Here is a 27,173-nt window from a genome sequence, read left to right as displayed (position 1 = left end):
GGCATTTCATACATCAACTCTAATGGGGTGGTCGCTTCTCGTCCCAACATTAGCATGTTTGGCGAGAAATTAGTGGTGTCATGTTCTGTAGAACGATATGCCATAAGTATATACGGAAGATGCAAATCCCAGTCAAGTTGATTTTCCTGAACGTAAGTGCTTAACATAGAGAGCAATGTGCGGTTAAAGCGCTCCACCATCCCGTCTGACTTCGGGTGATAGGGTGTTGTACGGGTCTTTTTAATCCCAAGTAACCGACACATCTCTTGAAAGAGCTTGCTCTCATATTGTCGACCTTGGTCCGAATGAATGGTAAAGGGGATACCAAATCTGACAAATACCTGTTCCACCATAGTGCGTCCAATCGTCTCAGCTTCCATATTTGGCAGAGCGAATGCCTCTGTCCACTTGGTGAAATAGTCTGACACAACCAAAATGTGGCGATTTCCTCTATCAGTCTCAGGTAGCTCACACAGTATATCTGTGGCAATTCTTTCCATTGGCATACCTGATCCGGTAATCTGCATTGGGGCTCTTTGTTTAGGGTTTGGATTTTTACGTCTCGTACACTTGTCACAACCTGTAACATACTGGTAGACATCTTTTTGAAATCCAGGCCAGTAATATCTCTGCCGTATCTTAGCTATCGTTTTGTTAACCCCCAAGTGTCCTGACGTCTGGTTATCATGACACATCTCCAAGACGCGTCTGCGCTCTTGGTCTGGTATGATAGCTTGATAAACTTCTTTGTTGGGACGAAGCAGAGTCCACTTGCGCATGAGCAATCCATTCTCTATAGCAAGTCTAGAAAACTGATTCCACAAAGACTTCACTACGTAGCCATGCATAGACATATCGCTAAAACTTGGTCGCTCACCTTTCTCGACCCATGTTTTTACAAGCTTAATGTCTCTACATTGCTCCTGAGCCTCTTGCAGACTATAATCCATGTCGTCACTTTGTATATCCGATGACTGTAGAGTTCGTACAGCTGGTTCAACTTTCATATCATACTCAGCATTTTCCAATGATGGAGCATCAAACCCACACTGAGCGCAAGGTATTCTGCTCAGCGCGTCCGCATTACCGTGCTTTTTACCGGGTCTGTGTTCTATTTTCATATCATAGGTACTGATCACTTCCAGCCACCTAGCCAACTGACCCTCTGGGTTTTTGAATCTTAAAAGCCATCGCAATGACCCATGGTCCGTTCTAATAAGAAACTGTTTACCATAGAGGTAGTGGCGGTAATGCTTAATAAAATGGACAACGGCCAAAAGTTCTTTGCGTGTCACACAATATTTTCTCTCTGACTTGGACAATGTACGGCTAGCATACGCTATAACACGTTCTTTACCATCAATATTTTGAGATAATACCGCACCGATCGCTTCGTTGCTAGCGTCGGTATCCAGAATGAATGGCTTCGTTACATCTGGTAGAGCTAATACTGGCGCAGTTATCAGTTTGTTGCGCAGCACTTCGAATGCTTCTTGGGCTTCTTTACTCCACAGAAACTTCCTTCCCTTTTCTGTGAGTCGATGCAATGGTTTGGCAACTGATGCAAAATTCTTTATAAAGCGCCGGTAATAACTGCAAAGACCTAGGAAAGATCTTAACTCAGTCACAGTACTTGGCATTGGCCACTCAGCTACTGCTTTCACTTTCTCTGGGTCGGTTGCAATTCCGTCTTTTGAAATAATGTGTCCCAGATAGGATACCTTGCTGGCAAATAAATTGCATTTCTTGGCCTTTAACTTTAAGCCGGCCTGATGCAATCTCTGAAAAACATGTTGCAGGTTTTCAAGCATATCATCAAATGATTTGCCTACAACAATAATGTCATCAAGGTATACTAAACACTTATCCCATTGGAGTCCTGCAAGAACGGTTTCCATAAGTCTCTCAAACGTCGCAGGCGCACAGCATAAACCAAAGGGCATAACCTTGAATTGGAATAAACCTTGTCGTGTCACAAATGCAGTCTTCGGCTTGTCACTCTCCTCCATACTAACCTGCCAGTAACCACTGTTCAGATCAAGCGTAGAAAACATCTCGTGTCCTGATAAATGGTCAAAAGCCTCGTCGATTTTTGGAAGAGGATAAGCGTCCTTTGTGGTCACCTCATTTAATCGACGGTAGTCTACACAAAAGCGCATTGTGCCGTCTTTCTTGCGTACAAGAACTACTGGCGATGCCCAGGGACTGTTTGAAGGTTCTATTACATCCTTTTCGAGCATTTCCTTAACCTGTGCATCTACCTCATGAGTTAGATGAATCGGAATTCGCCTAAGACCTTGCTTGATAGGTTGTTTAGCCTGCTCCGTGTTTATCTTGTGGCGCACCACATTGGTCTGTCCTAAGTCATAATTAGAAGTTGCGAACAAAAACTGATTTTTACGTAGGAAGTTATCAACTTTTGTCACTTGCTCTGGTAATTGATTACCTTTACATCTGTCTAACAAATCTTTCAGATCACCTCTCAGCTCTTTGGTTAAACCCTGAGGATAAAATGGCGATTTTGGTCTCTCCTCAACAGCTGTCATTTTCCCGATCAGAGTTCCTTGAAAAATCTGTTGCATATCATTAGTGACATTCATTAAGCAAACTGGTATCTTATCGCTACCTTTAACGAGAGTGCGTCCTACTAGCGCACACCCTTTCTCAATAAATTTTCGTTCTGGTTCCACTAAGTAATCAGCTCCTCCATAGTTATTATTTCCCGTAACATTGGCTGAAATAATTATTTCACTCCTCGGTGGTATGCAAATATTACTGGCTGCAGTGACCCTGTAACAACCTAGTGTGCCTTCCCAGGAAAATGGGCATGTCTCATAATTTAATCGCAGCGAACTCTCTTGAAGATCTATCAGTCCATTGTATTTCTTGAGAAAATCAAGTCCAATAATTCCGTCCACAGAAATATCTGCAACAACTGCATCAATAGTTCTATCTGTCTCACCAATCTTGAGAGAAAATGTTGCTTTACCATAATGGGACAGAACAGAACCACTAGCATTGAATATTCGCTGTGCGTTCTCCTTGAGCACAGGCTTTTCCTCCTGCAATGTATCAAACAATCTCTTTGAAATAAGAGTAAGGGATGCTCCAGTGTCAATCAAGAGTTTTGCACTGCTCCCATTCACATTTCCCTGGATGAAGATACCTGCTTCCTCGCACAAATTGTTTGCACCAACATTGCCATTGCTTTTAGATTTTCTCTTTCTTTTACGTCTACTGCGCACTTGACATGCGCTTCCGCCATCTGACTTTGATTCATGTCGCCGCATATCCTTTTCTTTGTCTTGAACTTTGTTCTTCAACTTTGGGCAATTCTTTCGAATGTGTCCTTCCTCTGAGCAATAGTAACATTTTACCCTGTTCCGCTTGCCTTCCTTCTGAAAAGAATCTCTGCTGAATCTTGCATTTGCCTTAATCTGCCTCTCCAGATTATCTATTTTATTCTTCATTTTCTGCATCAGCGCTTTTAAATCTCCAGAGTCGGAAGCTTGAGCTCGGGCTTGTCCCTGACTTTCAATAGCGCGCATATGACTTCTTTTCTCTGTCTTATAGTAGGCGTCAAGTTCTACTGCCAGGCGAATAGCTTCGTTTAGATTCTGGGGTCGACTCTGTTTAATGCGTAGTCTCATATCAGAATCTATCAATCCATCAATAAAAGCCTCTTTACCAAGAGTTTCTCTTACTTCTGCCGGTGCAGATGGATATGCCAAATACGTTAATCGGCGCACAGCTTGGCCTAGCTCAGATAGTGTTTCTGATGCCCGTTGACGCCTTTCTTTGAGTTGCGCACGGTACAACTCCGTTTGATTAGGTGGAGCAAATCTCTCTTCAAGTGCTTTCACTAAGAGGTCATATTGTTGTCCCGTTTCTGGCAAAACATTTCCTAATATCCCTTGTGCAGCTCCTCGCAGTGACACTGCTAAATACAACCCCTTTTCCTTATAATTCCAATTGTTGATAGCCGCACACGCATCAAAATGGGATTTATAATCTAGCCAAGAATGAGTTCCATCAAAGGTTGCTGGTTTAATGTTACACTTGGCTGTAGCTTTCTCACTTTGGTCCTTCTTCTCTTTATCAGCAACGTTGACTATCTGTCGGGGAAATGAGCTATCTATCCCTTGGTTTACCTCATTTCCGGAATTTCCATATCGACTCTGTGCATTCGCGGGTATCTGATGAAGCGCATCCACAGGTGTTTGATCCAGCGCATCTGCTGATATCTGCTGCAGCGCATCCGCGGATGTACGCTTCCTTGGAATCGGTAGCTGTGCATTATGCTCTAAAGCAGTTTCTGAAATCTGCGCATTTAATGAAGATCTTGGAGTCTCAAACTTGTTTTGTATCCGACCCTCATGAAATAATTCTGCATCTTTCGTTTGCGCAGGAGGCCTATTATGATACTCTCCTTGCGATGGCATTTCCAATCGAACTTGAAAAGGAGAATGCGCCAGAGTCTCACTCAACATATGGACCGGGTGTGGATGTGCACTTGACAAAATGCTCGGCGTTTTCCAATTTGGCTGTGGCACCATCGTTTCATATTGTTGAGCACGCGCAGCATAATCCCTTGTCGAACTGGGTGCATTTGGTTCTGCAGTCAAATTTCGTTGAGCTGTTTTTCTCCTCATTGTCACACCATCTAGCGCTCCTCCAGGCTGATTTCCTTGTGCGCGTTCACCAGTCAATGACGCAATTCCAGAATCGCGCATTGGTCGAGTAGTTTCAACGGGTGTAGATTGCTGTTCTATTTCAAGACGCAATCTCTCACAACTCCTTTCAAGAAAGGATATCTCTTCGTTGATCATTTCTTCCATCGCACTCATGATTTACAAGGCAAATATAACACAATTAAAAAAAAATTATCGATTTAAATTCTATATTACTTTGATTATTTGCCGAATCCCACCGCGCTGCCACCAAATTTATGTAACGTTTTCGGGTTCTTTTATGGGATTCGGCTGTTCTGTCTGAACAATTAAATAATAAATTAATTTTCTCAATCACAGATTTAGATTAATAGTATGTACAATTATTCCTTCGTTTCTCGGGAGCGCAAGCGCCTTCCAAGGACTGAAGCGCGTCCGCTTCTTACCTTCAGTCAAACAAGAATATCAGGTACTTTATCTAAATAATATATAATCAATCAAAGTCTCGAAAGTCTATTTCAGACACATAAGACTTGATTCAAGGTATTCCTTGCAGTACCTACCACGTTTGACTTCTCTGTATACAACCGTCTTTCCAATTCGGCTGTCAGCAACAGACTAACTAAAACAACCAATTGTCTCCTTATTTATACCTACAACAGGTCACATGACCTGCGGAGAACCTAAAGGAACCAAGAAACCGGAAGTCAGTGCAACTACCGAGAAACGAAAGGATAATATGATCTCGATTACAGTTTTGGCTTCAATACTAAACTCTTAAGTGTCTTATAAATTATAAAAATAAACGAAAAAACTTTAATATAAGTAGGATTTTTATATTTGCATAATTAATTTTTTTTAAAAATCGTTTTGGAGAAGCGAATGTATTGATACAACTTTACATTAACCAAGGCTACTGGGTAAGATTTAAACTTAAATGACTTTTTCCGTTTTTAACACGTTTTTATCAAGGTTAGTTATTTTCTGAATTGGCATTAAAATCTGATAAAGTATGATCAAAAACTTTAAAATTTTGAAACGTTATGGAAAGACAGGCGCTTCCGATTGCTAATCTTGTGAAAACATAACAGCTAAGTGTTAAAAAAAAACATTGACGAAGGAAATTATAGAACGAGAACAATTGTTATAAAATGAATTTCAAGTGCTAAAGTGCTATCAAAAAGTTTTTGATAATTAAGTGATTATTAAAGTAATCTGTTGAGATGTATAGTCCTGAATAGTGATTTTTATAAATTATTGACGCTATATTTTTGACGTTAGGTTTGCTCCGCGGGTACAAAACATGTTGATTTTAAAATGAAGTAAATTGATTTCTATCAACTCGAATGAAATGAAACTTCACATATTCACAATACAAATATTTTTACACAGGATTTTGAGCTTATTTTAAATTTCTTGAAAATAGTATAACGACGAAGATTGACATCATCCACAAACTTTTCGAACAATAACCCTCGTATTTATACCGTTCACGGTAGCTCAGTCGGTCGAGCCGTCGCTGCAAAAAGCAAAATCTTAAACATTCTTGTGCATTAATGCTCAGCGATAAAGACGTTAGAATAAAAATGGTTCAAAGAAATTTTGATCATTTGAATCAATACAAATTCAATAAGAAAAGTCAACTTTTTAAAATAGACAAACCAGTTTCCACGGAAGCCAGGGGACACTTATTGTGGAAATCCCCATACATATACTTTCGGTTTGTAATCTATTTCAGGCTTAAATTTCTGACGGATTAAAGTACGTTATAGAAGGTATATTTTTGTCTTCCAAAAAACCCTTACCTGAACTTTCGATATAGGCGACGGAAAAGGGGGGCACTCCTCCCCTCCCACTTTTTTTTAAAGATAGACATAATATATTATGCATTGAAAATTGGGGCTTACCATTTTTCATTGGTTTAGCCCCCCCCCCCCCCACAAACACACACACACACACTCACTTTCAAATAGCCACTCCACTTTATCATGATTTGTTATATCAGCACACAGGGATATTGTTCTTATGACTACTGTATACAGGGAAATTTTCGCCCCCGTTTTTGTTTTCGTCCCTTTCGCCCTCTTCCTGATTGGACGAATTTAAAACGGTGCTAATTCAAATTACACAGCATTATTTCTTAAATAAAACTATGACCGGGCGAATTTAAAATGGGGTAAAATTGTTCGCAAGTGCGCCATGCAAAAGGGCGAAAATAACACAGGGCGAAAATAACCCTGTATACAGTATATATATGAAGCACTAAAATGACCAACGACGAGAACAATGAAAGAAGAAGGTATTGTTTTAACTTTATTGTGCCCTAAAACTTTAATGTTTTCAAAAAGATCTGAAACTGGCTTAAATATAAGTTGAGTTTATAACTGTGAAAGATTAAGAAAAAAATATGGCATGAAGGAGTACCATTCTGGAAAAATGACGTCATTAATTTGATGAATTTCACTATTTCAAACAGAAAAGCTAGCCTCAAAATGACCCATTTCAAGGGGAATTTTCCTTCACAAAATGGTGTCCACAGCCGTCGTCCACTTTAATTTTTGGATATGCTGTGCAAAATACTTAAGGAATCACTGTCAAGTTTTGAGAGTATGCCAGGGCATCAACAATAGTGGGAAACATGGGATAATTTGCATAACGGGCGAAGCCCGTTAAGCTAAAATTATCCCATGTTTCCCACTATTGTTGATGTCCCTGGCATACTCTCAAAACTAGACAGTGATTCCTTATATTTCCATTTCATTGTGAAATAAATTGAAGACTAAGACATTAAAAATGTAGACTAATCGATTTAAATTACACGAGGACTTCCATGCCAATTTCAATAGTCCTGGCACACTGACGTCAAACACAATGGCAGACGCACGAGATTTACATGCATATTTGGCCTCCTTAGCGTCAGACACAGAGACAGATGCGCACAAGATTTGCATGCGTATTAGGCCTCCTTAGCTGCTGACCTATCGACCTGCCTAATTTACATTCCGGCAGAATTATCAAGAAATAAATCCCCCCAACTTTTAAACAGTTATCACAGAGAAAAAAAAATTAGAAATGGAAATATAATGAAAAATAACATATCTAAAAATCTTTGTGGGCGATGCCTGTGGACAATGTTTTCTGAAAGAAAATTCCATTGAAAATTGGTGTCTTCTGCAACATTTTAAGAAAAAACGTACTTTGATGTCACAATAAGCATTTAGAAATGCATTTGAGAAAAATGATTTGTATTATTTTTATGCATGGAATTTCAATGATTCAGAATACATGAGTTTTCATTTTTTACATCAGTTTCATTTTTAAGAAAATCACAGGGCAAGATTTATATTGAAACCGTACCTTCTTCTTCTTCTCAAAATTTCGGGACTCCCTGTCTCTTCCTAAGAGCCAAGAAAAAAAGAGTAACAACTAACTAGCACTATTTCTAAACTAACAAACACTATATATTTACAACGTTACATGTTGAATATGCAAACTAAGATAAGATGTTTATTAGGTACTTACAGGCCGTTGCCCACTGTACATATATAGGCATCATATACATGTGTGACATGAAAATTTTTAAAATACAAAGTGCATAGCATGACATTTGAAAAAAAATGGAAACTGACCAGACCTGTACGAAATGTTCCGCCTGGAATATAGGGGGAATTGAGGCGTACTTGGAAAGGCGTCAGTTTGTCTCTCTACATATATGGTGATACACAGGTTCCGGGCGTAACATAGGCGGAAACCAAGCGGAAATGGGCAGGAATTTGAGGCGAAACATGCAAATGAGCTACGTCCGGAAAAATAAATGACGCCCGTAAAAAATTACGCCTGGAAACTAAAATGACGCCTGGAATAGAATTACGCCTGGAATGTCCTTATTATTATATAATACCATGTGACCTAAAAACCTATATATTTACCATGATAACAAAGAAAAACAGATTATGATTACAATGTTAAAGCTAAAAATTTAGCTTTTTGAACTGTAAGAAAACATAATGACAGGTCATTAACATATATCATTAACAAGTATAGAAAAATAACATAAATTTTGTGTAAGAAACACTAAAACACAACCACCATGATTGAGTTTGTTTTATAATACCTGTACATTTTATCACTTCAATAATTACATGTGTATATTGAAACATTTTAGTTACTCAATACAATTCTTCATTTACTCAGTTAAGTTTATAGTTCGATACTCACTGCAGCCTCTAGCTATCAGACTGTTATTTCTCAGAATGTGTGCAACTGGAAACTCAAATATCTAAAGTAATTTTAGGGTCAGCTAGTGCTAATTGTAACGGGAACCGTTACAGATGTTCCCCAAACGCTCCCCAACTCCCTTTTGGTACCATATTCCCTGTAAGCTTCATTAAATAAGACAAACTCTGTGCATTTTTGACTTTAACAACTTTTTCCCAGGATACCAATTATATTCAAATTTTAGCATTGGACCCAAGCGCATGTGAATGCATGTGTGTTATGACCATATCATCTTGTCTACACTCTCTATATATTAAAGCATTCAGTCCAAAAGTAATAAAAATCACTCATTCAAGTGTATATTTAATTATACTCGTTCCAAATACACGCACGTGCGTGCACAAGGTGCACGAGCATGATGACCATACCTTCTTGTAGGAGTTTATTACATCTATCGAAGTTCTAAATCCCATCCTGTTTGGTTGAAAAACGAGGGAGTTATAGCCATTTCAAGTTTCAACCAATCAGATTGCAGCACACGTGCATGCACGTGATTTCATGAATTTTTCTATATCATATTATAGGATATTCTAATGCATGACTACATTTTAAATTTCAAAGTTTTTTTTGTCAAAAAACAAAGAAGATATAGCCATTTAAAGTTTCAGCCAATCAGATTGCAGCACACGCACAAGCGCATGCTTTCATGAAAATTCTTATATATCATGCGGTAGATCTTCATAATGTAAGACAATGTTCAAAATTTCAAAAGATTATGACAAGAAACAAGAAAGATATGATTGATTGATTGTATACTGTTTAACGTCCCTCTCCAGAATATTTCACCGATATGGAGACGTCACCATTGCCGGTGAAGGGCTGCAAATTTAGGCCTATGCTCGGCACTTACGGCCTTTAAGCAGGGAGGGATCTTTATCGTGCCACACCTGCTGTGACACGGGGCCTCGGTTTATACGGTCTCATCCGAAGGACCGCCCCATTTAGTCGCCTTTTACGACAAGCAAGGGGTGCTGAGGACCTATTCTAACCCGGATCCCCACGGGGCACAAGAAAGATATTGAGACTTTAGTTTCAGCCAATCAGAGCGAAGCGCACGTGCATGCGCGTGAGATCATGCTATTTTGACCATGCTATCTTGTCTATACTACATGTACTAATGTATCCTTACATTATGAGTTTCAAAAAATTTCATCAAAAACAAAAAGTTACGGCAATATCCGGGACGACTTTCGTCCTCATTTTGCAAAATTCCGACATCAAAGTTGCAGCTCATATTGCTTTAAATTAGTACAGTTACTGAGTTCCACAAATTCTAAAGAACTATGTAACCTGGGTAAATTTTCGTATTTTCCCTATCAATAAAGATATGAAGTTCTAAATAATAACGTCGTTTAAATTAATCATTGTTTATGTATGATTATCTATTTTACGTGATTGGTAGAGCATGTTGTGGCTCGCTAAGGCTACTCTAGGAGCCAATACAAGCTTGCTATGGAGTGCACTAGGAGCTTGTGTGAGGGATCTGTTCGGTATAACAGTAACCTCGTACCCCGTTCGGTATAACGGGTGGTTATTTTTGCCCTACTCGGTATAGTGGGCTTACCTTTTCGGTATAACAGGTAGTAGCCTCGCTAAGGAATCCACTAGGAGGCAATTACATATCCCAGCTGACTCGCTAAGGGATACCCTAGGAGTCGATTTATAAATATTGTTACGCCTTCCTATGGATTACCCTAGAAGGCGAGGTGCCATAACGCCCGTTATCGATTTAGGTGTGTGGCACCATGTGGCAAAATGGTTAGAGCGTTTGTTCTGTTGTCGCGGAGTAAGGAGTTGATTCTTACGTCACGAGTTCGGAATCCCATTGTGGGACGTGGAGACCGGTCTGTTGCATAAGACTGTATAAACCGAGGTTTTTACCGTTGATTATAAACTTGCGTGTTCAACATTGAGTGGATCGGGCTCGGTATTCGGACAAGGCAGGTGGACATTTTTTCCAAGAGTAGGCCAACTAACACTGACTAAGGAAGGGGTAAAATAGGCTAATTTCAGAGGCTAAAGCAGAGTGCAGAAACGATGATCGAGATTGGACTTTGGAGGATTAATATATATTTGAATTGGTCATTTCCTGTTCCAAGGTATGCGGATAAACATTAAGACATGAAAATCAACAGAGGGCAAAAATAAACACTGTATATTGGATTGTATATAGAAGTCTTTCTTCTGCTTTATTTTAGTCTAATTGATCATAAAGGTTTAAGTTACATACATATTTGTCATAATAAAACATTTTAACAGCAAAACACAGTTTCAAAAATGCAGCTCATATTGCTTTAAATATTAATGGTATGTGGCAACGCACTTTGAAAAAATTACGCACTTTGAAAAAATTTTTCAAAGTGCGTAAAATTTTTCAAAGTGCGTTAAATTTTGGACACACTCAACGCACTTTGAAAATTTTTTTCAAAGTGCGTTAAGAATGCACATAATAATTTTTTACCATGGAGGCATTTAACGCACTTTGAAAATTTTTTTCAAAGTGCGTAATTTTTCAAAGTGCGTTGTAACAATGGTATTTTAAAATAACTCCTGAAATATTTCATTCTAAGCTCTTCATACCGAAGACATTTTTATAGAAAATGAAATTCGTCCTCTATCTCACCTGACATACATATTTCATATTTTCTATCTGTAGTCGGTCCATTTAACTAAAATATAAGCATCTTTTACTAGGTTTCTAACTGTACTATTATGGAGGGTATATATTTTTTTTATTCATATTTAGCATTAACGAGTCATGCTTGTAATAGTGAATAAAAACTTAGATAAAGGCGCTCAATTAATGATGACAGTTTACATGAACGTATATATACTTTAACCAATCCGCTTTTATCTTAAATGCACAGAATATCAAAATAAATACGATCATACTGGTTTAATATTTTTTTAAAATAAAGGGAATTATACACAACATTGTCGTGAAAGACCTCCGCCACATAAACCTCTCAGATATCTGCCACTGCAGTATTTTGAATTATCTTGGCAAGTGCCACGTACCCTCCAACATTGAACATCCGCTCCTGTAAACAATTTTAAAAATGTATTAAACAAATGATTATCAATGTTAAAATTTCATCATTTTTTATTAATTTTTAGCGTAGTACATGTACTTCTATGAATAACAACGTAAAAAATCCCCAATTCAAAGATTCAAGCAATGTATAAAATCCTGACAATCTGCAGATCTGTAGAGTTATGGTTTTATAAATTTGTCTTTGATCATAACGCTACAGATCCGGTAATGCAAAAAAAGGTGCAATTTACGGCGCTTTTTGCGCTCTTTCGAGGAGAATTTCTTCACTTTCTAGCATTGGTCAATCAACTACCGTACTTTCAGTCCCTAATTCTAGACACATTCTGAAGCCAATATGTATATTCTATCCACCTCCCAACCATTTATAGTTGTCTCTACAGGCAATAAACTCGCTCAAAGTAAATTTTCAGCAATGTAACAAATAATTTAAATCAAGCTAGTTTATCACTTGTATAGATACGACTTTTAAGGGTTAGGAGATGGATAAAATATATAGATTAGCTAAATAATGTGCTTAGAATTATGGAGTGAAAGGTATTTAATTGACCGATGCTGAGAAGTAGAGAAATTCTTCACAAAATATTGCGCCGTAAATTGCACCTTTTTTGCATTGCGGGATCTGTAGCGTTAAGGTCAAAGACAAATATATAAAACCATAACGCTACAGATCTACAGCTACTAAAATTGAAGCAAAAATCTAGAATTTTAATCTAGAAAACTAGTTCAATCTTGAATTCGAAGATTTATGTCTCTTACAATTAATAAAATCAACGATACACGTTTTATGTGCAGTTTTAATTTGGTTGTCTCTTTTTCTTTTGCAGACAACTCTGGGTATAGGCTGTATACATCAACAAAAGAGTTTATTTTCTTATTCCCAATATTAACACTTGTTTGGTCTTGATAACATTTTAAGGCATAAATATTTGTAGGGTAATATCCTATTGGGGATATGTGCTTAATATTTCTTGTACCTTTTTTTACAATAAATGCAACAAATGGTTTTATGAAAAAGGAAACAGTTTACTATTCTTCGATAGGTGTACTTATACCATCTTTTCCTCAGAACTATAACAAACAAAACAAATTAAAATTGTGGAGTAAAAATTCCGCTACATTGAAAATTAATAGTATTGTTTTAAGTCTCCTTTATTGCAATTCTAACACTTGAAGGTATGTTTTGTTTGTTTAACACATTAAACACTAATCGCCCCAAAGCACTGTTGTGAGAGAAAATCGATATAAATTACCCTACTGTCGACCATGATGATAGGCAAATTTAATCAGCCATTCAATGTCTGCAACACATTACTGAATAAGTGAAAAAAAACTTTGTTAAAACACATTTTGAATATTCTGTTTGTTAAAATATTCTGATTGTATACACAAGTACTGTGAAGTTGATATCAATATGATGCCTGAATTTCTGATTGACAATATCTATGTGGATTTTCAGAATAGGCTTCGGGACCACCAACGGGGCCTATGTCTTCAAAACCTGTTGGAACTCCTATGGGTACTGATTATGCCACCATATTAGCAGACTTTTTTTGTATTTTTATGAAGCAGAATTTTTTCAAATCTTATACATGAGAAAAAGAAAACACTTGCCGAAGTTTTCAACTCGAAATTTATATATATCGACGACGCATTATAAATTTAAGATAGCCATTTCCATTTATTTGTCAACACAGTATATTCCAGTGAGCTTGAGATAGATGATACCACAGAGACAAACTCATTTTTTTATACTTAATATTTAACTAGAAAAGAAACGTTAATGGTAAGATACCGACAAAGGTTTATGGTAATAAACGTGATGACAACTTTTAACTTGTCAAATTCCCTTACTTATGATGCATCAATACCCTTATCACCTGCATACGAGATTTACTGAGTATATCTCTCAGTTTATTCGATAAAAGAACATGCTCTACGTAAAAACAATATCTAAACCAAGGTAGGTTATTGGCAAACAAGATAATGACAAAATAATACCAAAAGTCTCGTTAAAAGTCATCATTTCGTAAGTCCTAAAATTGATACAATGACTTTTGGCAGCAAATAATAATATAATCTATCGTTAATGATGACTTCCATTTTGCATACCAGTTGTCGGACCATGATTTCCGTTTTTTTTTTTCAATCATAATAGGAGCACAAAGTGGTTGTCGCATTTGATCCGAATATAAAAAAGACGTCTCAAACTCTGATTCTTTTTTCAAGTTAAATCAGACGTATCAAATTAAATGATAAATGAAAAAGAAATATGTTAATTAATATCATATCACAATGCATCTGATTAAAAATCAAATAAAGGGTCACATCACGAAACTTTTTTCCTTTTATTTAAAAGTGATTTTTTATATAAATTTTCTTTCAAAAACACTTTTAAACAAACACGCCTGCTACTTTTCCTTTGCTGGAGGAAGTTTGTCTTGTCCATTTCTCCCATTTATTTTTACCACTGCAAAAAAGGTTATATGTATGAATACTCAGTAAATGTCGACATTCCACACGCTCAAATCAGTGCATTGAATCTTAATGATTATAAAATTGTTTCAATTTGTAATTGAATTTTTTTTCATGAAATAACTAAACACTTTTAATGAAGAAATCTATTATTTCAATTACCTTTTCTTTATTTTGGTCCACTCCATCATAAACAGGATAGTTTGGTTTAAATTCGTCTTCTCTGGTTGTAGTTAAAACTGGCATAGGCTTCTTAACGTCTGCTGGAAATTCTGATTCTGTTTTAATATTGAAAAAAAAATCACAAATCAAAATACATGTCAACCATTCCAACAAACTAGCCTTTTTCTCAAAGAAATCTGGACAATTTTTTTGCGTCTATGAAATAACGACAAGAAGCTCAAGGACCACAACACTCACCAGAGTCATTTTATGATTGGATCAAACCTATTATAAGGTTGATTTTACATGTATAATCAATATGACTACCAGTTATCTGGCTTCTGATATTTTGATAAGGGAATTCTCTTGTATCCTATATCCCTATGTTAAATGGGGTTTAAGTTTTATTGAAGTGATTAGTTTAATTCTAAGTTTTATTGAAGAGAAAAAACAATTATTTAAGCATTTCTTTTACAAAGACAGCTTGATGTAAGTAAAACCTTTTCTTGTGTTTATGGAGTCGTCCTCCTCTACTTTGTGGTTTGTTGATTCCGAGCTGACGTTCTGAACCTTTAGCAGCCGAGATTTCGAAACATTTAATTTTTGTTTTGTTTTGCTGTTAGAATAAAAATAACGATTTAATGTGCATGAAATGGACAATCAAAGTTGCCTACAAATTTGTGTCAAAAAATTTTGGACAAAGATTAAATTATTTTAATTTATCTTATTTTGTTATTGAAATAAAAATAACCAATGAATGTACATGAAATGGGCAATCGGAGTTGCCTACAAATTTATGGCAAAAAATATTGGACAAAGATGAAATTACATTTCTTAAACTAAAACATCTTGGACATACACGCGAGTCTTCATAAAATTTTGCGTTTCACATATTTTTTTTTAAAATATGTCAGTTATAGAAGGATCTGTCAAACTTACCAAAGTCGTTTTCCTCTTATTGTATACTTGTAAATTATGAAAGCGGTAGTGCAAAGCATTCCAAGGAATAGGAAACCACCAAGAGCTAATATGCTAGAGTTCCTTGTATCATTTTCAAACTCCAATGCTTTATCCGTAGGTGATGCATACGAAGTTGTTGTTGACAAAGGGATCTGAATTGTTATTGATACAGAACTTTGCCGACTGGGTGTTCCATAGTCCTTTGCTGTTAAAGTCAATCGTAATGTTTTCCCTAAATACAAGGGAGTCAAATCCTCCTTGATATAAATACTACCATTACTCATAATCCCAAAATACTCCTTCGAGTTTGATGATTGGTCTAAAACATAATAAAATTGCCCTTGAGGATTTGTAGACAGGTCATTGTCATGCGCTGTAAAGTTTGTTACTATTGCACCAATCAGCTCATGGGATTGCAAAGTCAACGAAACCGTGGCTGCTGAAAAGACGGGAGAGAATTCGTTTTTGTATTCAATAAACACCCCAACAATTGCGGTATCCGAATTTCCTCCAGAATCACGCACGGTAAGAGTACAATTAAAGTTGGTAACGGTTGCCGGAATGTCTAGATCATAATTTCCAAGAAACGAAAACTGGCCTGTATTTGTGTTGATTGACACCTTGTTGTCGTAAGGACTGCCACATGTCTTTTGGAATGTGAAAGTTTCGCCGGCGTCAGGGTCTCTTATGTTGTAGTTTGGAAGCGGAAATGTTGATCCGCTCTAAAACAAAGGTCAACAACTTTTTTACTGCATTTTATGTATTTTCCAGGACGAAAAAGAAACATGATAAAATCAAATATTTCTATTGCATACACACACTAAGAATCCAATCTTAGGATAAACTCTAAGAGTCCAAACTTCTTAATTATTATCCAAATATTGGGACCTTGGATAAACCCTGAGGTCCAAATCTTCTGATTATATAAAAAGCACATAATTAAAGACAACTTAAATCTTACATTGCCTTCTTCTCTAATAATTCTGTAGTAGTCTTCCGCGAAATAACAGGCTTCATTGACGTCCGCTATCCTTATCGTTCCAGTCTGAGAGGCGACAGCAATGCCGTCTGTACTGTACACCACCAAACGTATGTCTGTTGTGGGTAAAATGTCGAAGTCTATGTTATGCACAGAAGATGTTGTTAGGATCCCGGCTATAAAACAAAGCATACTCTTCTTAACTGTATAAATACTAGTAAACAGCTTGGTTCACTTGATGGCTAGACAGTCCAACTATAAAACTAATATGATTAATACATATTATGATATCATACTTTTTTTCAATGTACCTATAAGGCCATACAGCAAAAACTACCAGTATGTTTTGTACAAATAGAGCCTTCCTGAATTTACAGAAACTTTGATATATTTAATTTAAAAAAGAAAGTAAATATACAGTTCTTTATTTTAAAATATAGCATGTATACATGTAATTCAATTTTGTAGTTTATTTTTTGTATAATTTAATCAAAGTTGAGTATAAAGTGATCTTTTGAAATAATGACGACTCCTTCGTTCTTCCGCCGAAACATGGCTAAAAAATTGCCGACTCGACGTTAAACAATTTACAATCAATCAATCAATCAATCAATCAATCAAATTAACTCGTATACTATACACTTTAATACATTACATAAGGTTCAAAATGAAATGGAGACATAAGAAGTACTTGTTTAATAATATGTGTACCATTTGCATGAAATTAGCATCATGGAAATATGCTCAAAAGTCCAATTAAACATAACTAAATACAGAAAGAGCAAAGAATGCCTGAAAACATCAATTGTGTGTCGAATGCCATGGAGGTCTTGGCATACCATGTTGCTCAGTCACATTAACTGTGAACCTTTAAGCTTTGCCTTGATCGATCGAATATTTAATCCCCAGACAATATGTATGAAAATGATAGCCTATCAATTTAAATTGTAAATATTACACATTATTTGACGCTGTGGAGTTTTGTATGAACTCATTATACATGTATAAACCATAGCACCTGTAAGTTGCGAAATCAGGCTCAAAGACTGTTAAAAGCCTTGCATTATCAACTTTTCTGTCAATAACCTGACCGTTTCTAAGTTGTATAATCTATAAAATATCCTATATGCAAAGCCTCGAAAAGAATGGATTGTTTAATATGTAAAACTCACTTACATGATGGGTCAAGATTAAAGTATTTCATTCCGTAGGCTGGAGTAAATACACCATAAACTGACAGTGAGCTTGATTCGGCGTCTGAGACAGTAACTTGTAATACGGATTGTCCCAAGGGGGAATTTTCATTCACCGTGGTCAGTCCTAGGGTTGAAATAGATGGATCGCTGTTCCTGTCTAGATATTAAGTCTTCATTCTTTTATAAGTTCAACTATCACTGTAGCATCCTTGCAATAATTGATAATTAATTAATAATAATTAATATGATATAAAAAAAACTTTAAATACATACTTGTGATGGTGACACTGAGAGTATCTGAGTCTGCTGTTTGTGTATATTAGGCATCCCTTACTCTCACTGTTATAGTGTAGGACGATCGACTGTGTGTGATGAGACGTGACGTCACCAATATGGCGCCGGCTGAAATAATAAATATTAACAAAAATCAACCTTTGTATTTCTCTTTATATTTCTCAATCCATCAATCAATTTTCGAGGAGATTTAAAATCAAAAATACTGTGGTTTTCTTTGCCATCAATTTTCTGATTTAGGAAGATCTTTACTTAGGGTATCTGCAAATCGATTTTTCTAATAGTAAATGATTTGGTAAAGTATGGATGTCCTTGGATTTTTGCAATATTATCAACGTTTTTATTTTTTCAGCAAAGACACTAAATCCAATGCCTAGGCTACGGAAATTAAAGAAAACCCGACTGAATTTTGTACAACTTTTCAAAACTGATTTTGAAAATAAAAAGTAGAGCATTTATAAATCAATATTTACAATCAAGAATTTTAAACGGACATCCAGAAGGACTGCAGCTAAGAGAGTAAGTCATTGGGTCCCCTTCATTATCTGTGGCTGTGACGTTGTAAACAAGGTGACCAATCAAAACCGTCCTCGCATCTAACGTCACACTAACGCCTCCTCCTAAAACAAAATGTCTAAATATGTGAATGGCATTTGACAAATTAAATATATACGATATATATATATTCGTTTTTCTTTTGAAACAGTGTAAAAATTTACAGATAAGAAAAATGAGTACGTTCAAGGATGAACTAACGTCGTTGGCAGTTCTAAGTAAAGTTGCAGGCATTATACGTAGTCTATATCATTAAGATTTAAGGGAACATTTCTGACAAAAGCTTTTTTGAGATGGCAAGGACAAGTTTGTTACATGCTTAGAAAGCGTCAGATTTATACAGTGAAACCTGTCTAATCCGAAATGCTCTGAGAGACGAATTTTGTGTCAGAATAGGCAGGGTGTCGGATTGAACGGTGTAAAAATATTTTAAAAGGTAAAATGGGAAAGAAATATAAAATCGGAAAACACAGTATGACGAATTGTATAGGTATCGGATTAGACGGTTTTCCCTGTGTTTGAGTCCTGGGAAGAGATTTTTACCGAGGTTAGAAATGATAGGTCTGGCGTTAGGTGTCACTGTGACAGTGTGTGTTCTTACCGAGGTTAGAAATGACAGGTCTGGTGTTAGGTGTCACTGTGACAGTGTGTGTTCTTACCGAGGTTAGAAATGACAGGTCTGGTGTTAGGTGTCACTGTCACGGTGTGTGTCGCTGTTTTTGTATTGGTGCCGTCTGTACACTGCGCTGTCAGAGAGTAACTAGACGTCACTGCCGCGTCCAGCTCAGGCCATTTCCTCAAGTATAAACTATAGCCTACAAAGATAATTAACGAAAGTTCAGAAGGCTCATTCGAGATTCGAATTTTGAGATTTCAAATTCGAATTTCGAGAGAATCGGGTATACATCATAAATTGCTTAAAATGTATAAACTCTTTATCATAAGCACCAACAAGATGACATTAAACTTTATTTTCGAAATTTAAAAACATTCCATCCTATCAAAAGAATCATCAATGGTTATAGACGTATACATTTAGTCAAAGTGCCAGATTCTTTGCAAAATTAATAAATGATCAATTAGTTAAATTACATGTATAAAATTTGGTCATGATTAGGATAGTCTTGATTTGTCTAAAAATGTATAGCTCCTGTAGAAATCAGAAAAAATGTTCATCCCCAAGGTTGCGGAATAAACTACGTACCCAACACCCCAGTATTATTCTGTCGGACAGTAAATGGCACGTTGGTGGTCTGGAGTGAGCAAAAGTAATCACGCATTGGATCCGCCACCAGGATGTCCGCCAGCCATTCCTCGCTTACGGAATTTTCCAATACGGAGGATGAAGTAGGCGAAAATGACATCGTTATATCCTTCAAAGTACATGAAAAATATTATGCCGTTATGTTGTGTAAAAAAAAACATTGTTAATTTGCTATCTAGAGTCTTCGATACCAAACGTACCTTATAACAAAACTGGTCAATTTACCGTTTTTCTTAAATGCTTATCTAAACACGTACCGTATTGGTGACCGAAAACGTCACCGTGGCAGTAGCCTCTTCGTAACAACTGTCAATGGCCTTGACACCGACCTTGTATGTTGACCCCATGGGAATCCTGTCCTGTGCTGTCTTGATACGAACTAGAAAATTTTCAAATGAAAATAAACGACGAGAGACTCAGATGTTTGGCTTGACAAAGAGGTGTGTTTTGATTTGATTTATTCATAATTGAATAATTTTATTTCTTGTGAAAAACATGTTTTTAAAAAAGTCCTGATTCTATAGTAGGCTTTTTATAGCATACATGTTGAAGTGTCCACTGTAAAATATCCTGACGTTTCAGATTGCGTGAAAAGTGTGATGACGTCAGTACTATCCGCATCCGTAACAGTTAAGGACTGAACAACTGTGTCCTGGGGTGTTTCTTCGGGAAAAGTGACTAAACTTGGTACAGGAGCAAACGTTGGAGTCGAACCTGCATACAAAATGTACGTCGTATAAACTGGAAAATATCAGTTGTTCAAATTATAATGCACAATTAATATTAATTGAGAAGATGAAGTGTTTTCTATCTCATAGTATTGATTTCTACACCAGTATATTTTGTGTAAAATATTTCAGATGGGGGAAAACAAGTGTAAAATAAGAGGAGGATGAAAGAAATAGTTAATTAAAGGACTGTTAGAGATGTGGAGGTTAAACAAAAAAAAATTAAGGGAATCAAGAGATGATTAAAAGCTAGAGCTCTTGGGGATAGGGAAAGTAAAAATACCCCCACGCAGTTTTTTTTTACAGTTAACTTTCCTATTTACTTTGCTTTTAATAAAATTTCAAAATATAATTTTACTGGCTGAAACTGTTGCCCTAATGGCGTAGTTCCTAGATACGCCCTCTGGTGATACAGTGCTCCAGTCATGATGGGAACCAGTTTGTAATGTGGACATGGCGGCCTCCACTCTATTCAAGATGGCGGTACCCGCTGCATATTTCACTGAAGGACCATTACTCTGCCTGTTAGACCAAAAAATGGACCGGATGTTATTGGATACAATCACGATAGAAAATCTTATTGCTGTATTTTATATATTAACTAAAACTCTCAAAGCCAAGAGTGTTCTTACATTATAGTTACTTCCATGCAAGGTATTATGAACTAATTAGAAAAAAATTTGCTTTCGTAAACAGGATAAAAGAAAAATCAGGATGCAACAATGTGCAAGCGAAGGGCAAAAATGATTTTTTTTTTAATACACACACCATCCAATGTAATCTCCATGTTGCACCATTATTTTGTCTGCCGGAGAAAATGTGCCAGATCCTGTTTGATTAAAAAAAAGAGACGTGAAATGGTTTTTAAATAGTTTTAATTCATTATTTTAAATGCGTGATTACCATTACTAAATTTTAAAGTAAGATTTTTATTCATATAAAAATTGAATCACAAGGACATTGATTAACCTGCAGTAAAGGCATTTTGTCCCACAAGTTGGTAGACATCGGAGGAAAGCTTTCTCCAGACCTGGAATGTGATACCCCCTGACCCGGATGTAGAAATTTCCCAGGATGTGATTGTTCCACAACACGTGATCTGATAGAGGGGGTCCTCGATAAGGAAGGCGGAGCCTACAGAAAATATTAAACAGCGCCAGTCATAAATTTTACTATAAAGCATTTACATGTAATTAGCAAACATTTGCTATCAAATTGCAGTACGTTACATGACTGTATGAATTATGCAGATCATGTGCTCATCTACTTTCTAGTGTTGACGCTATATGTACTTACTCGTGTAGAGTTTACTACCTGAATTCTTTTTTCTACTAATACTGTTATTAAATGTGTCTATACTTTTGGGTGCTATGTCTATACTTACGGGTTTGTTTGTCCTTACCGGTACGCGTGTCTCCTACAGTATCTTAATCAACTGTGCCGCTTCAACATAAATACAAACATACATGCCTATACCGCTATTGTGTCTTCTAACATATACTTTTGCTTCCTTTTACAGTTGCGTCTGTTCACTTGCGCTGTGTCTCATTACCTGATTACTGCAGTTGCATTCACTTCATATACTTGTGCTGTATTTTTTTTTACTGGTGTTGCGTCTACTGTAGTTTCATCAATTTTCGTTGGCATCGTAGGTTTTGCAAAACAGACGTTTTCAAGGATACTTAATTTCGTGGAAAAATTAAAGCAGTGCTTATACAAATGAATAACATATTTCTTATTTCAATGAACATTGAATTTTGTGAATCTGCTCAACAACGAAATCTTCGAAAATTGGAGTTCAACGAATATTGATGAAACAACAGCATTTACTAGAATTGTGTCTTCTTACTATTTCTGATTCTACTTACATGTACATGTACTTGTTCTGTGCTTTTTTCAGCTGTTGCGTCGATGTATGTCGTTGTGTCTACAAACTATATAGCATTTACGTACTGTTGTGTCTGCTTACTGTTGATGTGTCTACTAACTGTTGTTGTGTCTATTTACTGTTGTTGTCTCTATTTACTGATGCATGTTGTATTTACTTACTGTTATGTCTACTAACTGTTGTGTCTACTGACTGTTGATGTGTCTACTGACTGTTGTTATGTCTATTTACTATTGTGTCTACTCACTGTTGTTTAGTCTACTTACTGTTGTTTTGTCTACTAACTGTTGTGTCTACTCACTGTTATATTGTGTTTACTTTCTGTTGTTGTGTCTACTTACTGTTGTTTTGTCTACTTACTGTTGTGTTGTGTTTACTTACTGTTGTTGTGTCTACTTACTGTTGTATCTGCTTACTGTTTTATTGTGTCTACTTACTGTTGTTGTGTCTACTTACTGTTGTTGTGTCTACTTACTGTTGTTGTGTCTACTAACTGTTGTTGTGTCTACTTACTGTTGTTGTGTCTACTTACTGTTGTTGTGTCTACTAACTGTTGTTGTGTCTACTAACTGTTGTTGTGTCTACTTACTGTTGTTGTGTCTACTTACTGTTGTTGTTTCTACTTACTGTTGTTGTGTCTACTAACTGTTGTATCTGCTTACTGTTTTATTGTGTCTACTTACTGTTGTTGTGTCTACTTACTGTTGTTGTTTCTACTTACTGTTGTTGTGTCTACTAACTGTTGTTGTGTCTACTAACTGTTGTTGTGTCTACTTACTGTTGTTGTGTCTACTTACTGTTGTTGTGTCTACTAACTGTTGTTGTGTCTACTTACTGTTGTGTCTACTTACTGTTGTTGTGTCTACTTACTGTTGTTGTGTCTACTTACTGTTGTTGTGTCTACTAACTGTAGTATCTGCTTACTGTTTTATTGTGTCTACTTACTGTTGTTGTAACTACTTACTGTTGTTGTGTCTACTAACTGTTGTTGTGTCTACTAACTGTTGTTGTGTCTACTTACTGTTGTTGTGTCTACTTACTGTTGTTATGTCTACTTACTTCTGTTGTGTATACTTACTGTTGTTGTGTCTACTAACTGTTGTTGTGTCTACATAACTTTACATATATAGGTATGTCATTTACTTTTCAAAGCATTCTTTTTCTTAATTTATTATTTGTTTAATTAATATCCTGCATATTTAAGTCACTCCCGTTCACTCGTGCTATTTTTAGAATATTTTGTTTATCCCGGGTCACTCGTTAGGAGTAATGGCCATTTAGGACATGTATATATGCGGGAGCTTATTATTTTATATAGTTTTTTTGGGGTGACTTCGCTCAAAAATTATTTCAGGATTAATTATATACAGTGTTTGATTATGTTGATTTTGATGATTCTTAATATGATTATGTGTAAATAAAAGTTGAACCGATAATAAGACTTGATTTCCAAGGAGGAAGTAAATCGCAGCCCTGGGGGCGATTAAGTACCTGGACTACGCCTTGAGCGTCTACCTGCAATAAAGACAAGTGGGTTAATTAATTTGTTTGGTAATTGCTCGGACGTTACCTGCATGGTACAGACAGAAATAAATGTGTTGACATTCATGCATTAGTATATACATTGACCGGAATATACGCTCGTACATATTTAATTGTAAATTATTTGCAGATATTTGCAAAACAAAATATATATATTTTCAATTTCAGTCTTTTTAGAACAAGTTAAAATTGATAATTTGAATTATTTTTTAATACATGTATTCTTACATGAGAGTTATGTTTCGATTGTGATATAAAAATTAAACATACATATAGTTTACGAGTTTCTTTCAACTTGCTAAAAGATTTACTTTTATGTTTCTAAAGAAATCAGTGCGCTTGATTGCATATATAAGTAAAGTCAACGTGTGAAAATGCAATGGGATGCTCAATCCTCCAAGACACCTAATCCCACCTCTGATGTTTCAAAGGGCCGAGTTTTCCCTGTTCCTTTTTTGTATTCATTGGAATTTTGAACTTGAATACCGCTCGTTATCTCCATACATTTCATCGTAACGCAAAATGATAGGCCTTTCAACTGCCGCTAGGGGTCGGTTTTATGAACGATAACTCACTGTTGAAACATGTTGAGAGCAGGCTGGGGTATCTAACTGTTTACACGTAAGGCAGTTTTTAGCATTTTTAAAGTGTTTCTTTACTCTCAGTAGAATCCAGTGGTTTTTAAATTTAGCACCAATGTTAAACTTATTTACTGTATAGTTGCGGACATCATTTCACTTCATATAATTAAAAGTTTTAATTAAAATAAAAAGTGAAATCTACCCTCCTTTAATAGCTACCTAGTTCTAACCTAATTAAATTTTTATACTTTATATAATTTATGCATTTTGCTTAGTAATACAAGAAAGATGATCAATTGCTGCATTTACTTGTAAAAATATAATATATTTATATAGGTAGCGAAAAAGCGCAAAACAAAAAAACATGACATGAAAGTTTCTTCTTCATAATAATCGTCAAAGAGAGTTAAAAATATTGAATTAGTTCATTTTTTGGACAAATTTTTGTCCTATTATTTCAGGTAGAGTGAAGGCATTCTCTCTCTCATGGTCAACACTTTTGTGTACAAAACAATGTAAGGAACCCTTTTTGTGTGCATAACAATACCAATTCTGAAGTAGCCTATATGTCATTCCTACAAACGATAACTCATAAATCGGCACTAAGTTGGTCACTTTTCACACCTGAGTTACCTATCCATAAAACACAACATCGGAAAAGTCAATTATAAATAATTAAACTTTTAAATGATGTTATCAAATGTATGCATAATTTATTATCTTTTTTGATAATTTCATGTACTTATAAATCTATCCATACAATGTTTTTTACCATATGTGCAACTTGAAAAATTAGTTGAAAGGCCTACAAAATGTTTAAAATACTTAATGAATCCACACAAATAAACATGCATAAAAAGTAATTAAGATATTGGATGTAAAGTACATGTATCTTTAAAAACTTACGCTGTGTGTCAGCTTTGTTCAAAAATGTGAACATTAATAGAATAATTAATTTGTTCCTTGTCGACTTCATTTTAATTTTAATTCACATTCCTTGTGACCAGTGATTTTTTTTATGACGTGAAGTCCTCTGTTTAATGTTCATTCCTTGATTGACTGATCTCATTCTTTATATTTAAAAGGAAACATGTTTCAAATGGTAAGATATGAATGAAAAAGTGAATGTATACTTTAAACTATAAACAGTTGCGACAAAATCATTACCGTGTAAAAAAACTAACGTGTAAGCAGGTTATATGACATTTTTATGAACAAAAGATTGAAATTGTTTATGAATATATCCATATAAATCATTTGCATAAAGTAGACGAAAGTTTATAAAATATTGTTTTATTGGTCTATGTATTACGTTATTTTTTATCATTTGATGAAAGATGCTATTTCTTCTGAAATCCATTTAAACAGGTAACATACGTGTGACTTTAAAAACCGGTTCCGATTGCTTTTTTGTTAGGTTAATGATAAGAGCATTATGGGTTTTCATAAGAAGTGAAGCAAACATATGTTGATTGACCCCCCTCCTTTTTTGCAGCTTATAATTATCACGGGTATATTAATTTGGAGAAATATTTTTGTCCCCCCAACTTTCATCAATTAAAAAACTTCGCTGTCCGTCTGTCAGCATATATATCCATTTAACCTTGCTCTAACTTTTGATTTAAAAATTTCACATGTGTATCCCTAGTGACAAGACCCTTTCTTTAGGTACCACCAAATTGACATTTTGACCTTGACTTTGGAGTTTGAGTGTACAAAAATTCTTTACTGTGGCCATAACTTTTGAATTGTAATTTCATATTTCACATTATGTATTCCTTGTGGCAAGACCTTTTATTGGATACCAACAACTTTAACCTTTAGACCTTGATCTTGGAGATTTCCGAACTTATGAAGAAACTTTTACCTTGGCCATAGCTTTTGAATGGTAAAGGCTAGGGCTTTCATACTTCACATATGTAATACTTGTGGCAAGACCTTTCATTGGATATAAAAAGTTCACCCTTTGACTTTGACCTTGGAGTTTAACCTACATTTTGAAAACTTTAACCTTGGCCATAACTTTTGTACGGTTCGGGCAAGGCCTTTTGTACTTTATATATATAATACTTGTGGCAAGTCCTCTCTTAAGAAACTACAATATATATTTAATTTGCATTGAAGAAAAGTTGAATTCCTTATAACTTTTGATTGAGAAGATGTATTAAGATTTGTATATTTGAAAAAAAAATTACCTATGCAATTTGACACAATATGTCAATAAAAAATGACATCCCATCCACAAAGACACCGAAAGCAGGGGATAAAAAATTTGCTTTTTAATTTTTTAAAAAATCATATAAAAAAAAAATATTACATTAACTCTATATGTCATATATATTTACAGTAAAATAGAGTTGTTTAAAATTTTACAAAGTCGACGTGATCCTCGTCATTTTCTTCCTTTACTGTACAATTCTTTTTCCTATGACAATCACAAATGAATGCGCGCTCGCCTGAAAACACGCACGTACATTGAAATTATCGAAGTTAATGACTCATCTTTCACCTGATAAAAATTTGGAAAGAATCAGATTAAAAAGCGTATA

The 27,173-nt window shown here is 35.6% G+C and overlaps 2 protein-coding genes across 2 annotated transcripts in view; both read right to left on the bottom strand.

The window, feature by feature from the left end:
• LOC134265629 (protocadherin-1-like) overlaps positions 1–25,830 on the bottom strand; it is a 54,289-nt gene extending 28,459 nt beyond the window's left edge. Inside the window, exons 1-11 of the mRNA XM_062747857.1 lie at positions 25,809–25,830; positions 21,583–21,747; positions 21,382–21,442; positions 20,972–21,135; positions 20,429–20,599; positions 20,143–20,264; positions 19,826–19,994; positions 19,281–19,436; positions 18,540–18,686; positions 18,046–18,174; positions 17,753–17,929 (exon numbers count right to left, since the gene is read on the bottom strand). Of these exons, the coding sequence (XP_062603841.1) occupies positions 18,092–18,174; positions 18,540–18,686; positions 19,281–19,436; positions 19,826–19,994; positions 20,143–20,264; positions 20,429–20,599; positions 20,972–21,135; positions 21,382–21,442; positions 21,583–21,747; positions 25,809–25,830 (1,260 nt within the window). The 3' untranslated portion in view covers positions 17,753–17,929; positions 18,046–18,091. The remainder of the gene's footprint in view (positions 1–17,752; positions 17,930–18,045; positions 18,175–18,539; positions 18,687–19,280; positions 19,437–19,825; positions 19,995–20,142; positions 20,265–20,428; positions 20,600–20,971; positions 21,136–21,381; positions 21,443–21,582; positions 21,748–25,808) is intronic.
• LOC134265631 (protocadherin-like wing polarity protein stan) lies at positions 11,915–17,881 on the bottom strand. Its single transcript, XM_062747858.1, has 6 exons — positions 17,815–17,881; positions 16,559–16,752; positions 15,577–16,319; positions 15,138–15,253; positions 14,638–14,753; positions 11,915–11,989 (listed from the first exon to the last, which is right to left on the bottom strand). Exons 1-6 carry the CDS (start codon positions 17,879–17,881, stop codon positions 11,915–11,917), a joined length of 1,311 nt encoding a protein of 436 aa, XP_062603842.1.
• Positions 25,831–27,173: the final 1,343 nt, after the last annotated feature.

The sequence above is a fragment of the Saccostrea cucullata genome, unplaced genomic scaffold (assembly GCF_032062105.1).
Source record: "Saccostrea cucullata isolate Sc308-1 unplaced genomic scaffold, CSIRO_AGI_Scuc_v1 ctg1169, whole genome shotgun sequence".
In the NCBI taxonomy this organism is placed as follows: Eukaryota; Metazoa; Mollusca; class Bivalvia; order Ostreida; family Ostreidae; genus Saccostrea; species Saccostrea cuccullata.
The sequence above is the reverse complement of the archived record's forward strand: the minus strand, read 5'-3'. Positions and strand labels throughout refer to the sequence as shown.